This window comes from Amphibalanus amphitrite, unplaced genomic scaffold, assembly GCF_019059575.1.
Source record: "Amphibalanus amphitrite isolate SeventyFive unplaced genomic scaffold, NRLGWU_Aamphi_draft 001162F_arrow, whole genome shotgun sequence".
Lineage (NCBI taxonomy): Eukaryota > Metazoa > Arthropoda > Thecostraca > Balanomorpha > Balanidae > Amphibalanus > Amphibalanus amphitrite.
Genome location: NW_024882656.1, coordinates 106762 through 121801, shown reverse-complemented (window position 1 = coordinate 121801; position 15040 = coordinate 106762). Strand labels below are relative to the sequence as shown.

The following is a 15040-nucleotide window of genomic DNA, read 5'->3' as shown; positions in this document are numbered from 1 at the left end:
CCACTATTTTGCTAATTCTTGTCACCTCAATGGGAATATGCAGCAATATTAGCTTCTATAGGGAGCAAATGGACCTCCCAAATCCAAAAATACAATCAGATTTCAAAAATTTAAATTTTGATTTTTCGAATTTCTGCCGCCGACTGTGACCTTGCCGACTTCCGGCGCTCCCAACGCGCCATTTTTAGAGCTAGGGAAACGAAATACATACCAAACGATAGAGAATTGATCAAGGAACACGATAGTGAAGGTTTCAAGTCGATATCTCCCACCGTTTTGCCGCAATCGCCGCCGAAAGTTGAAAAAAGTCTATTTTTCCGAAAATTTGACCTTTGACCGGTCAAAAGTAGGTCAAATGTTGACCTAGGACCAAAAAATATACCACCAATCGCGAGATCTCGTTGAGAGCAATCCGTTGGTTTTTTCCGCTAAGCTCTACGACCTTCCGTTTCGAAACGCCAGGGGGGGGGGTCGTAACAACCCCCCCCCCTGGTCGTTCGTGTTATGAGAAATGGCCTGGTCGTGCGAGGGTTAAATCGGGTATCATCTCGTCACGGGCAACACGCTCGCCTTTGCTGCGAAGCTCTAGCTCAATCACGGGCCGAACGCGATGGGGGTTGTACAAGCCCCCCCCCCCCCGCTGTGCAGTCGAAGGACGCAAAATGGCCTGTGCCGGCGAGGGTTAAACGTTTTTCTGTATCTTCAAAGCTAAAGACCTGACAGTTCTTCCCGCGAAACCTTTTTTTGTCGAAAACGGCAGAACATAACGTCACTTTGACGTCATTTTCGGCCAACCTTTCATAGCCCATGGAAAAAAATTTGGTCACAATGTGTAAAATTGATGTCCGGGAGGGTACTTAAAGTTTGGTTAGGATCGGTGCAGCGGTTCTGGAGATACATCTAACAGTCTGGAGGGGGGGGGGGGCAAAAAATAGCCCCCCAGGGCGGGTGTTACCACTGTGTTTTTAACTTTGGAACATAAAATATCGGTTTCTGTTTTCTTACCCTGATGCTTTATCGAATATATTATTATTTTCCTGGTTACCTGACGTGTTTTTTTTTTAATGAAAAGAGAAAACTGGTCAGTTTCGCTTCGTTAGGTACAGCCGCTATGGTAGGTAATGTTTACCCTGACGGACAATGCTTTAGCTGATGGGCTCAGCCACCGGCAAATAAAAGAGCTCACTCACTTGTCCATTTTTAATGAAACGTCCTTACATAAGCATGGTTATTCCATAAAAATGATGTTGCATCACATGTATGTAAGTACACGGAAGCCAAAGTTCCACCGACAAAAAGCTCTATTGTATACTCTAGTGTGGAACATACCTCACGTTGTTTTTCTGAAACGCGAGTTACAGCTGCATAATAAAAAATGAACGTTAAGTGAATTAGTGAAATAAAACGTTTAAACACTTCAATATCATGGTGTTATCACGTGCACGGAGAAGCGCACCACCCCTCCGCGTCTTCAGCGCCGTTGCACAGCTCGTCATCCGGCCTCTGGCTGTCTCTCACTTTCCGTCCCTATCCACCTTGAGCGGCACGGTCTTCTCGGGCCGGTCCGGCTGCTGGGGGCACTTCCTGGGCGCGGTGATGGTGAGCACGCCCTCCTTGCTCAGGTGGGAGACCACGCCGTCCTCGTCCACGTCCTCAGGCAGCTCGTACTTCCGGGTGAACTGGCGTGCCACCGAGCCGTGCTCGTCCCGCTTCTCCTCGTGCTTGGCCTCGACCACCACCAGGCCGTCGACGATCTTCACCTTGAGCTCCTCGGGCAAAAAGTGCTGCACGTCCAGCCGCATCTCCACGCGGTCCTTGTGCGACGTGATCTCTGAGGTGCCCGAGTTCTGCCTGCGGAACAGGGCAGGGGTGGTCAAAAAGGATGAAAGCCGAAAGGTACAACAAACTAGTACTGTATCGGGCAGAGAAGAGCTGGTGTAGCTTCAGAGATACCCGAGTTATCTAATGTGATGCCGCCGGCCCGCCATATTTAGTGTAATACAGTCTACACTTTTCATACGGCTCTCTATACTCGAACCTCAAATTCAACATTGAATTTATCCATCTAGCCAGAGCGGCCCCCGTTTGGAGCGGCCCACCTGTGCAGGACGACGGGCGCCCTGGAGGCGTATCGGCGGCTGGAGACGGCCGGCAGGTAGTCGTCCACCAGCGGCCGCCGCGGCACGCCCATGCCGAAGTGTTGGTCGAACATGCGCGGCGATCGGTGGCGGCTGAAGTCGCGCAGCGCGTCGTCGAAAAAGGGGTCGTCGAAGTAGAGTGGCACCGACATGGCTCCGACCTGCCGAGAGGCGCTATTCAGGGTGTGTCCGGTGCACCGACAGGTCATGGTTGAAGGAGGGGTTCAGCATCACGCAGCGAGGCAACAGACTTACTAGACGCAGTGGAAATTAGTGCTGACTGAAGATCCGGGAGTTAACCCTCGCCCTGGCAGGGGGGGGGGGGGCGGGTCGATGCGACCCCCCCTAAGGTTTTTCGAAGATAGCGTAAGCGCGCAGCGCCGCCAAATTTGGCACAGCCTATGGGGCAACCTTTTTACATGTGACCTGAAAATTTCAGGTCCGGGTGACCTTGGGTCAGGTCACCAGGTCAGAAAAACCGGTACATGGTCATGGTCAAATTTCAATTTTCTTTTCGCACCTGTCCAACTCACAGTTTTGGACTGATTTCCTTCAAACTTTCAGGATGTACTAAGTTCACCGAGTTGTATAACATATAGTTCGGGTTTTTTTTTTTAGGAAATTGACCTGAGGTCAGTCAGAGGTCATTACGTCGTAATGTTAAGTCTATGGGAAAATACTAAATTCGGAAAATACTGAAGATATCCGCTTCGTTCTATCACTTTTGTGCTTTGAAACCACAGTACTTAACAGCAGGTCACTTGGTGCTTCTTTGTTTGGTGCACTTATCCATGGGTCAGGTCAAATGAGGTCAACTGAGGTCAAATGACGTTTTTGCCAATAACTTGGCATATAATGACGCTAGAGCTTAAAGGAAAAGTGCCACCTTCGTGAAATATGAAGATATCGTTGCTTTTCATTTTGACATTATTATTTTTCATGTTCTTTTTAAATCTGGTGCCAGAAGTGCATAATTCGCAAAAAAGTATGTCAAAACATTTAACATATTGGTACTATGTTTGTACTCTCTACCGCACCTTCTGTATGATGTCATAGCGATGACATCACACTCAAGCCAATCAGCCTTCAGAAGACAGTCTCGTCGGCTTGTGTCAGATTAGCTGATTGGTTAAAGCTGAGCTGATTGGAGCTGATTGGTTAAAAACCAAAGCCTCGCCGCGGGTGGCTGTATTACAGGATAAGAACGCATTCCTGGGATAAGGACGCATTCCTGGCATATTTTCTTTTAAAATTGCCGATACCTACAAATGGAGGCCGAAATCGGCCGTAAGGTGGGACACTCTCGAGGTCTTCGGACACGGGCTACAAGATGGCCATCTCAGTTTCAAACCCCATGTTAAAGGTGACCCTTTTCCTTTAAAAATGGTATCATTGTGTTCCTGGTGATCAGCCGAATCGAATGATATGCGATATGATGCAATTTGGTTAACTTGAACCTAATTTATTAATTTAAGTTTACTTAAAATTTAAGAAAAACTTTAAGTACACTTAAGCAAGCTAAAAAGTATATCACTCGACGCGCCTTGACGTGCTGAGTTCACTGGTCCTTTTCTTTTTGCTCTATCTTAATTAGATCAAAAGGTATAAGCGAAAAACTTTTGACCTGTTTTTAGCGAAATTTTTACATTTATACCCCCAAAACCCCCCTAAATATTGACCCAGAGCAACCAAATTTGCACAGGGGCGAGAACTCCAGGGGGCCCACCTACCTACCAAATTTGGTGTTTCTAAGTGCTATAGGAGCCAATCGCGAGGGGGGGGGGTCGCATCGACCCCCCCCCTGCCAGGCCGTGTTATGAAAAATGCCCTGCCAGGGCGAGGGTTAAACGGGAAGATAAGTCAGATATGTAGCCAGATGCGCGGCGGGTGACAAAGGGAGAAGACAGTCTATATAAGGGTAAGGATGCTTTTAACCCTAAAGAGCAAGGGACTCAGCATTGACAGCTTAGCAGCACACGATATTTTCGATTTTCTTACGATGCATCTGATGCCGATGACTAGTTTATTTGTCTAGTTATAACATCCGTACATTAAAAAAAAACATGTTTTTCAATAATTTTTACGAAAACTTGTGCGGAAGCTTTGTTTTGAAGTACAAAAAATTGGTAAGTGCAATTAAAGAAAGACACACAAACACAAATGCGTTCCTTGGAAATATACGCATAAGACATTAGCGTGGAGGCAAACTATTGAAACCCGTCCAAACTAAGCGTGGAGGCAAACTATGAAACCCGTTTAACCACGATTACCTACGATAATCCGACGTGAGTTTTGCGGCATGCATAGTACAAACTCGTCCCTACAACAAATCATTCGGAGCAATCGTCGCACACCTAATCGGAATGTGTTTGACATCTCCAGGCACGCCCAGCGCGCTCCCTCACCTAATGTCACGATGACCCGCAGCTGGCGGCACCGTCCCTGCTGCCTTCCAGCGCCGTCTGACCCCGGACTGACGGCGCCCGCCGGCTCACGGCTCACCGTCGGCAGGACGGAACGGGAGCGTTCGACGCGGCGAGATGAGTCACGCGTCGCTCTCGACGCCGGGCAGCGCCAGTGTCGTCATCAACGCGCCGCCGCCGCTTGTGCCCCGCAGCCAGAGCCGCCGTGCAGCCAAGGATGCGCGCCCGAATTAGAGGAGGGATGACGTGTCGAACGAGTGGGCAGGTCAGACGATGCAGCAGCTGCTTTCAAAGTTCCAGGATGCCGTCAGCCGTGCGTCAGGTTAAATATGGAATGGGTGAATGCTGAACAGGCTTCTCCCGCACTGCCTATCGTGCCGAGCAGGTGCCGACTTACCGGCACCCGCCTGTGTTCAATGTCCCCGCGCACCGACGGAGGGGGGATATGTCCCCTTCCCTGAGCTTTTTCGTAAATAGCGGAGCTAGCGAAATTTTGCATGGTCTTTTCCCCATCAGTTTTACACATTGTGTGCAAGTTTAGATCTCTATCTTTCAAGGTCGAGTCACCAGGTCACTTCAAATGACCCAACCTCAAATCACTTTTTGCAGCTTTGTCACCGTTTCCAAATCGGACCATTAGTTCGGGAGATAACAGGGGGGGGGGGGGTAAAATTTACCCACCCCCAGCCCCGCGCGTTCGGCTGGAAACCCCAGCCCCGCGCGGGTTAAACGTTTTCTTTCGTTGCACTTTTACAAGCATACGGACACATGTAAAGTTATTTATCTGGGCAGAAAACATCGCGATTTATATCTACATTTATTATTTATCCAGCCTGATTAACCCGCGCATGACTGGGGTATTTTCCATAACGCGAGAGCCCCCCTCCTATCTCCGAAACTACTAGGCTGATCGTCAAAATTCAAACGGCGTCTGATAGCCCTGGAAAAACTGTCGAGCGAAACCTATTTTCATTGACCTTGAGGTCACCGATGACGTCACAGGTCAGGTCAAAGTAAAAATTATCGACATTTTTGCTAGTTCACAATTTGGGCTCTGACCGCCGGCTTACAAGTCCGATCAGGCTCATTTTTGGTTTACGCACTCCTTGATAGATGCCCTAGATACCTACCCTGAGGGTAACGAACTTTTACTTCGAATTTTTAAAGTCAAGGTCAGGTCATCTTAGGTCACGAAAATTGTATATCATGTATCGGTCACGTGACGCATGTTTTTATAGTCTATAGACATCTTTTTTGTTGAAAAATTTCATTTTCCAAATTTGACCTTTTCTTACCTGAAATTGACCTGACCTCCGGTAAATTCGGCTGAAAATAACCTCAAATGACACGGACGACATTATTTTTGAAATCTACGTGTGAAATGGACCTTGAGAGCGTTTGCGGTAATTTAGTATTTCGCATCAAAATCGCCCGACATGACGTCACTCTGACGTCATTTACGGCCAAACTATGAAAGCAAGAAAGTTGAAATTTTAACCTTCCAGGCGGTGGGGGGGGCATTTTTTTGCCCCCCCCCTTTACTTTTTTCGATATATCTCGAGAACCGCTGCGCCGATCGTCACCAAACTTTCAGTACCCTCCCGGGAGTAGCTAGCGCACATGGTGACCAAAAAATTTTTTCCAAAGGCTATGATAGGTTGGCCGCTAATGACGTAAGAGTGACGTCATTTTTGCCATTTTCGACCCAAAAAAAGGTTTCGCGGGAAGAGCTGTCAGGCCTACAGCTTTAGAGATACAGAAAAATCTTTTTGACATAAAAGGTGTGGAATCAAAAGGGCTACAAAACTGCTATTTCGGTTTTTTTCGAATTTTTTGGATTTTGACCCCCAGAAATAAAAAAATAGATTTTTTGAATATAATAGCCAAAAAATTCCAAAAAGTTTTTTGAATTTCGAAAAAACCGGAATATATGTGATAGTCCCTACCGCCTTCTATCTACATACAAAATTTGAGATCGATACCTCGTTTTTTGGCCAAGTTATAGCGAAAAAACTGTTCAAAATTGATGACGTCAAATTTTCAAACTCAATTTTTAGCAATTCTAGACCTCGTAGCGCAAAACAAAGACCACCATTAGACTCCCCGTGACGAGTTGCATCGAATCGATACCCATTTTATGCAAAAATATCAACTTTGAAATTTGACCTTTTTTGACCTGACCTTGACCTGACCTCCACCAGAAAGTGACCTAAACCGTACCTGATGGTCTTATAACCAACACCATTGAGTTGGAAATGAAAAACTGGCCATAAAACATGCATCACATAACCTTAGTAAAGTTGGGCTCATGTGGTGACCCTTGGTGACCTTTGGTGACCTGACCTGTGACCTGACCTGGTATGACCAGTGACCTCTAATAGCAACATATGTACTAGAAAACTGACGCCTTATCGCTGATTTTCGACAAAATGCGTTTTACTCGGTGTTATAGCGCTTTCCCTAGAAGCCCTGTGAACGGTGAAACATTTTATCTTTGACCTGACCTGTGACGTCATCGGTGACCCCGAGGTCAATGAAATTTGGTTTACCTCGACAAATTTGACAGGGCTATCGAACACCGTTTGAATTTTCCGGATCCGTCCAGTAGTTTCGGAGATACGGGGGGAGGCAAAAAAGTGCCCCCCCCCACCGCGTGGAAGGTGGCTGGTAGGCCCACCGCCTGCCGGGTTAACACATGGTGTCAAATTAATGCTGCTGAGGGTACTGTAAGATTTGTGTAGATCCGTGAAATGGTTTAAAAGATGTTGCCGAAAAACGGGAGGGGGCTCTTAACCCGGCAGGCGGTGGGCCTACCAGCCACCTTCCGCGCGGTGGGGGGGGCATTTTTTTGCCCCCCCCCCGTATCTCCGAAACTACTGGACAAATCCGGAAAATTCAAACGGCGTTCGATAGCCCTGTCAAATTTGTTAAAGAAAACCAAATTTCATTGACCTCGGGGTCACCGATGACGTCACAGGTCAGGTCAAAGATAAAATGTTTCACCGTTCACGGGGCTTCTAGGGAAAGCGCTATAACACCGAGTAAAACGCATTTTGTCGAAAATCAGCGATAAGGCGTCAGTTGTCTAGAACATATGTTGCTATTAGAGGTCATTGGTCATACCAGGTTAGGTCACAGGTCAGGTCACCAAAGGTCATTAAGGGTCACCACATGAGCCCAACTTTACTAAGGTTATTCGATGCATGTTTTATGGCCAGCTTTTCATTTCCAACTCAATGGTGTTGGTTATAAGACCATCAGGTACGGTTTAGGTCACTTTCTGGTGGAGGTCAGGTCAAGGTCAGGTCAAAAAGTCAAATTTCAAAGTTGATATTTTTCCATAAAATGGGTATTGATTCGATGCAGCTCGTCACGGGGAGTCTAATGTTGGTCTTTTTTTCTGCTACGAGGTCTAGAATTGCTAAAAATTGAGTTGGCAAATTTGACGTCATCAAATTTAAACAGTTTTTTTGCTATAACTTGGCCCAAAAAAGAGGTATCGATCTCAAATTTGGTATGTAGATAAGGCGGTAGGGATTATCACATATATTGCGGTTTTTTCGAATTTCAAAAAACTTTTTGGATTTTTAGGCTATTATGTTCAAAAAATCTATTTTTTTTGGGGGGGGGGGTCAAAATAAAAAAAATAGAAAACCGAAATAGCAGTTTTGTAGCCCTTTTGATTCCACACCTTTTATAACTGAAACATTTTTCTGTATCTCTAAAGCTGTAGGCCTGACAGCTCTTCCCGCGAAACCTTTTTTTGGGTCGAAAATGGCAAAAATGATGTCACTCTGACGTCATTAGCGGCCAACCTATCATAGCATTTGGAAAATTTTTTGGTCACCATGTGCGCTAGCTGCTCCCGGGAGGGTACTGAAAGTTTGGTGACGATCGGCGCAGCGGTTCTCGAGATATATGGAAAAAACTTAACCCTCGCCCGCACATGCCATTTTCCCATCCTAGAACGCACATGGGGGGGGGGTGGTTGCCACCCCCCCCCCCCCCCGCGCCATTTCGTTCCTGTTGGAGATAGAGCTTAGCAGTAAAGACCAAAAAGATTCTTTGGGAAGAGACGAATCCAATGATACCCAGTTTTACCTTCTCAGGTCAGTCATTGACCTTCCAGGTCAGGTCAAACTAAAAAATGTTGCTGTTTTGGGTCACCGTTGGATATCAAGTGCGCTGCTTATCAAATACCGATGACGATGCTGTTTTCTGGTGCCAAGCCAGCTAGAACCTCTTTGTCACACTACCCGACCAGAATTTTGCTGCTGAGGTCATTTCAGGTCAAGTTAGGTCAAGGTCAATTATATGTGTTTGTATGTCTGTGTGTGTCTGTGTGTATACTGATGTGTGCATCGATTGTTTTTGGGTCCATATTACATGAAATCATGATCTGAGAAGCTTTTACCAAAAATGCAGTCAAAAAACTTCACAAAAAGTAAATTCAGCTTGCCTAAAACGCAATTATCTTAGATGACCTAGGTTGACCTTGACCCTGACCTTGACCCCTGTACATCGTCGAACAACATGTTCCATGATATGTGGGAGGTAAGACTGGCAAAAAAGGCCGAAATCAGGGTGTCAAAAGCTCACAAGGCCCATGGCAAGCGCAAGATGATGAGAATTGGCCATTTGGGTCATGACATGACCTAAAATACAAGGTCATATCTCCGAAACCAAAAATCACAGAAACTGGAAATTTTCAGTGGACATCAAGAAAGGATAGAGGAGCAGCTATACGAAAAATCAGCCTTCTAGCTCTAAAAATGTTGAGTGCAGAGCAGAAAGACTACCTGGGGGGGGGGGGGGTGGCAACCACCCCCCCATGTGCGGGCGAGGGTTAAGGGGGGGGGGCAAAAAATGCCCCCCCCCCATCGTCTGGAAGGTTAAAATATAGAGCATATTATCTTTTATGAAAAATGTCCGTGAAGTTAGCGTCAGCAACAGCAACGAATACAGCGTCGGATTCAGAATCGCTTAAAAAACTCATATTTGGTCAATTGGGGGACGGGGAGCAAGAATATGAACTTTATTTGGCCCTAGCTCTTACCCCTTACCCCTTAATCGGCCCTTAAAGGAAGGGGCGCGTCAAAAGTGCCTCAAGGGTTCGTCTGATCGCCAAAATAAGGGTCGCAATCGATTCCCCGTGTCAATATCTAGCCGCAGCCTCGGGTTCCAGATGTGTGCAACTTACCCATTACCCCTTAATCGGCCCTTAAAGGAAGGGGCGCGTCAAAAGTGCCTCAAGGGTTCGTCTGATCGCCAAAATAAGGGTCGCAATCGATTCCCCGGGTCAATATCTAACCGCAGCCTTGGGTTCCAGATGTGTGCAACTTACCCCTTACCCCTTAATCGGCCCTTAAAGGAAGGGGCGCGTCAAAAGTGCCTCAAGGGTTCGTCTGATCGCCCGTCTGACCCTTATTTTGGCGATCAGACGAACCCTTGAGGCACTTTTGACGCGCCCCTTTCTTTAAGGGCCGATTAAGGGGTAAGGGGTAAGTTGCACACATCTGAAACCCGAGGCTGCGGCTAGATATTGACCCGAGGAATCGATTGCGACCCTTATTTTGGCGATCAGACGAACCCTTGAGGCACTTTTGACGCGCCCCTTCCTTTAAGGGCCGATTAAGGGGCAAGGGGTAAGTTGCACACATCTGGAACCCAAGGCTGCGGCTAGATATTGACCCGGGGAATCGATTGCGACCCTTATTTTGGCGATCAGACGAACCCTTGAGGCACTTTTGACGCGCCCCTTCCTTTAAGGGCCGATTAAGGGGTAAGGGGTAAGGTAAGTTGCACACATCTGGAACCCGAGGCTGCGGCTAGATATTGACCCGGGGAATCGATTGTGACCCTTATTTTGGCGATCAGACGAACCCTTGAGGCACTTTTGACGCGCCCCTTCCTTTAAGGGCCGATTAAGGGGTAAGTGGTAAGTTGCACACATCTGGAACCCGAGGCTGCGGCTAGATATTGACCCGAGGTATCGATTGCGACCTTTATTTTGGCGATCAGACGAACCCTTGAGGCACTTTTGACGCGCCCCGTCCTTTAAGGGCCGATTAAGGGGTAAGGGGTAAGTTGCACACATCTGGAACCCAAGGCTGCGGCTAGATATTGACCCGGGGAAACGATTGCGACCCTTATTTTGGCGATCAGACGAACCCTTGAGGCTCTTTTGACGCGCCACCTCCTTTAAGGGCCGATTAAGGGGTAAGGGGTAAGTTGCACACATCTGGAACCCAAGGCTGCGGCTAAATATTGACCCGGGGAATCGATTGCGACCCTTATTTTGGCGATCAGACGAACCCTTGAGGCACTTTTGACGCGCCCCTTCCTTTAACCCGCGAGTTGCTGGGGGGGGGCGTTAAACGCCCCCACTTTTTTCGCCGGGCCATAGCATAAAAACGGCGCGCCGCAGGCGCGCCAAATTTTGGATACCTGTAGGGAATTAATTGAAGTGTATTGTGACAAAGTTTCAAAAAAATCGGTCGGAAAAGTTTTGAGATATCGAGGTTTTAGTTACGTCATGATTTCTGAGTTTTCGACCAAAAACGGCATATGTTCAAAAAATCATATAAAATCACAGAATAGACATACAGACATGCCGTAAACGCCATTAGACTGCCAATATTATGAACAATCAAATGGCTATCTTCGATTATTGATTATCGATCCGCATTTTCCAAAATCTTGAACTGAATCTTGGCAATTTCTCGTGACTACTTCACAACCATGATACATGCATTTCTTAACCCGCGCCCTGGTGGGGGGGGCTATTTTTTGCCCCCCCTCCAGACTTTTCGATATATCTCCAGAACCGCTGCGCCGATCGTCACCAAACTTTCAGTACCCTCTCGGACATCAATTTTACACATTGTGACCAAAAATTTATCCAAAGGCTATGATAGGTTGGCCGGAAATGACGTCAGAGTGACGTCATGTTCTGCCGTTTTCGACCCAAAAAAGGGTTTCGCGGGAAGAGCTGTCAGGCCTATAGCTTTTCAAATACAGAAAAACGATAAAAACATAAAAGCTGTAGAATCAACAGGGCTACAAAACTGCTATCTCGGAATTTTGAAATTTTTGCATTTTGACCCCCAAAAATCAAAAAATAGATTTTTTGATTATAATAGCCGAAAAATCCAAAAAGTTTTTTGAATTTCGAAAAAACCGGAATATATGTGATAGTCCTTACCGCCTTCTATCTACATACCAAATTTGAGATCGATACCTCTTTTTTTGGCCAAGTTACAGCGAAAAAACTGTTCAAAATTGATGACGTCAAATTTTCAAACTCAATTTTTTGCAATTCTAGACCTCGTAGCGCAAAACAAAGACCACCATTAGACTCCCCGTGATGAGCTGCATCGAATCAATACCCATTTTATGCAAAAATATCAACTTTGAAATTTGACCTTTTTTGACCTGACCTTGACCTGACCTCCACCAGAAAGTGGCCTAAGCCGTACCTGATAGTCTTATAACCAACACCATTGAGTTGGAAATGAAAAATTGGCCATAAAACATGCATCGCACAACCTTAGTACCTAAAGTTAGGTTCATGTGACCTGACCTGTGACCCTTGGTGACCTGACCTGTGACCTGGTAATGTCAGTGACCTCTTATAGCAATATATGTACTAGGCAACTGACGCCCTATCGCTGATTCTCGACAAAATGCGTTTTCTTCGGTGTTATAGCGCATTCCCTAGATGACCCGTGAACGGTGAAACATTTCATCTTTGACCTGACCTGTGACGTCATCGGTGACCCCGAGGTCAATGAAATTTGGTTTCCTTCGACAAATTTGACTGGCCTTTCGAACGCCGTTTGAATTTTGCGGATCCGTCCAGTAGTTTCGGAGATACGAGGGGGGGGGGCAAAAAATAGCCCCCCCCCCCACCAGGTCGCGTTATAAACAGACCCCACCAGGGCGCGGGTTAAATTGAACTTTTTGAGCCAAACACGTACACATATGACAAAATGAATGTCACCATCGTGTTCTACGCCCCAAATTACCCATAAAACATGTGTCACAGGCTGCGAATATCAGTTTTGATTTTCGGGGATATGTGCCTACCCGGTTGACCTGACCTTGACCCTGACCTATGCTTGACTGACCCCTACATGGAGCTGACACTCTTGTAGGCCTTATATGATGGATTGTGCACCGTTTTGACAGAGTTTATGACGAGAGCCGCCCATTGCTAAGTCCTGAAGTACATGCCACTGAAAGCCCGATTTCAGGTGTTTGACCTGACCTTGACCTGACCTGTGACCTCAAAATTCAACTTTAAAGTACTCATCTGAAGCGTCTCGTCGCGTTCTTTCGTTTGCCGCCTCGTGCGTTTCGCTGCGCCTATTGGTTCTCGAGTTATCGGCTGGGGGCGTTTAACGCCCCCCCCCCCCCCAGCAAACGGTGGGTGGCGAAATACCCCAGCAACTGCCGGGTTAAGGGCCGATTAAGGGGTAAGGGGTAAGTTGCACACATCTGGAACCCGAGGCTGCGGCTAGATATTGACCCGAGGAATCGATTGCGACCCTTATTTTGGCGATCAGATGAACCCTTGAGGCACTTGTTTTGACGCGCCCCTTCCTTTGAGGGCCGATTAAGGGGTAAGGGGTAGGTTGCACACATCTGGAACCCAAGGCTGCGGCTAGATATTGACCCGGGGAATCGATTGCGACCCTTATTTTGGCGATCAGACGAACCCTTGAGGCACTTTTGACGCGCCCCTTCCTTTAAGGGCCGATTAAGGGGTAAGGGGTAAGAGCTAGGGCCAAATAAAGGTCATATTCTTGCTCCCCGTTCCCCAATTGACCTAATACGAGTTTTTTAAGCGATTCTGAATCCGACGCTGTATTCGTTGCTGTTGCTTACGCTAACATCACGGACATTTATGAAAATTGGTTTTATTTTCTTTTCTGATCATTTTGAGCATAAAAGTCATAAATCCATTGAAAAAAACACTTAGTTCGTAAAAGTGAACTATTCCCTTTAATTCATGTTTGTATTCCCTAGAACGCCTAGGGGGGGGGGGGGGTTGTATCAACCCCCCCCCCCCCCTGAGGTTTTTTCGAAGTGCACGCTAAACGGCTTGTCGTAGCGGGCTGAAATTTTCAATACCCTCTGGGGCAACCTTTGCGCATCTTTTGCCGAAAAAAATTGATCGGGTCATGTCAGGTCACGGAGTTATGACGTCATAAGAGGTACAGCCTCCGGCCGGATTTTCACAAACTGAGTGCCAACGCCCGAGGTTTCCTGCCGGTGGTCAGTGGCGGTCGCAGGGGGGGGGGGGGCATCAGGGCCATGCCCCCCCCCCCAAAGCCAAATCAGGGGGGGCCATCATATCATTTGGCCCCCCCCCCCAAACAACCGATGGGCCCCTATGGCCGTATGGGGCCCTGGCCCGTATTCGATTGTCACGAGGCTCGAGAAACCCACGCCAGCTATTAACAGCTCCCATACCAGTCTTTGAGGGTCCTACACTGACCTCTGAGGGCCCTTCAGTGGCGGTCAAGCGTCCACATTGACCGCTGAGGACCCACATTGACCTCTGAGGGCCCTCCACTGGCCTTTGAGGGCCCCTAAACCGGCCTCAAGGGCCCAACCGGCGTCTGAGAGCCTCACACCGGCCTCTGGTGGCCTCATTTCTGTCTCTCGAGTCCCAAGACTAGACTTTAAGTGTCTCTGAGGGCCCCGCACTGGATCCTGAAGACCCGATGCCGGCCTCTAAGAGCCCGCATCGGCCTCTGGGGGCCCATCTTGGCCTTTGAGGGCCCTCCGCTGGTCTCTGGTGTGCAACGCCGGCCCATGCCGGCCTTTTAGGGCCCCACACTGACCTCTGAGGGCCCCATGCTGGCTGGCCTGTAAGGACCCACATTAGGCTCTGAGGGCCCCCGCACTGGATTCTGAAGACCCGATGCCGGTCTCTAAGAGCCCGCATCGGCCTCTGGGGGCCCATCTTGGCCTTTGAGGGCCCTCCGCCGCTTGTCTCTGGTGTCCAACGCCGGCCCATGCCGGCCTTTTAGGGCCTCACACTGACCTCCGAGGGCCCCATGCTGGCCTGTAAGGACCCACATTAGCCTCTGAGGGCCCCCGCACTGGATTCTGAAGACCCAATGTCGGCCGCTCAGGGCCCGCATCAGCGTCTGAGGGCCCATCTTGGCCTTTGAGGGCCCTCCGCTGGCCTCTGGGGCTCAACGCCGGCCCATGCCGGTCTTTTAGGGCCCCACACTGACCTCTAAGGGCCCCATGCTGGTCTGTAAGGACACACATTAGCCTTTGTGAGCCCCGCACTGTATTCTGAAGACCCGATGCCGGCATCTCAGGGCCCGCATCATCCTCTGAGGGCCCATCTTGGCTTTTGAGGGCCCTCTGCTGGCCTCTGGGGTCCAACACCGGCCAATGCCAGTCTTTTAGGGTCCCATTCTGACCTTTGAGGGCCCCATGCTGGCCTGTAAGGGCTCA

The 15040-nt window shown here is 48.3% G+C and overlaps 1 protein-coding gene across 2 annotated transcripts; it reads right to left on the bottom strand.

Moving 5' to 3' along the window:
- Nucleotides 1-1185: 1185 nt before the first annotated feature.
- LOC122370711 (heat shock protein Hsp-12.2-like) lies at nucleotides 1186-5934 on the bottom strand. Of its 2 annotated transcripts, none has more exons than XM_043346554.1 (3): nucleotides 5857-5934; nucleotides 2100-2299; nucleotides 1186-1851 (listed from the first exon to the last, which is right to left on the bottom strand). In XM_043346554.1, the coding sequence occupies exons 1-3, from the start codon at nucleotides 5917-5919 to the stop codon at nucleotides 1515-1517; spliced, it is 600 nt and encodes a 199-aa protein (XP_043202489.1). In that variant the 5' UTR covers nucleotides 5920-5934; the 3' UTR covers nucleotides 1186-1514. The 2 variants fall into 2 exon arrangements, with proteins under 2 accessions (XP_043202489.1, XP_043202490.1); XM_043346555.1 differs by lacking the exon at nucleotides 5857-5934 and adding an exon at nucleotides 4544-4886.
- Nucleotides 5935-15040: the final 9106 nt, after the last annotated feature.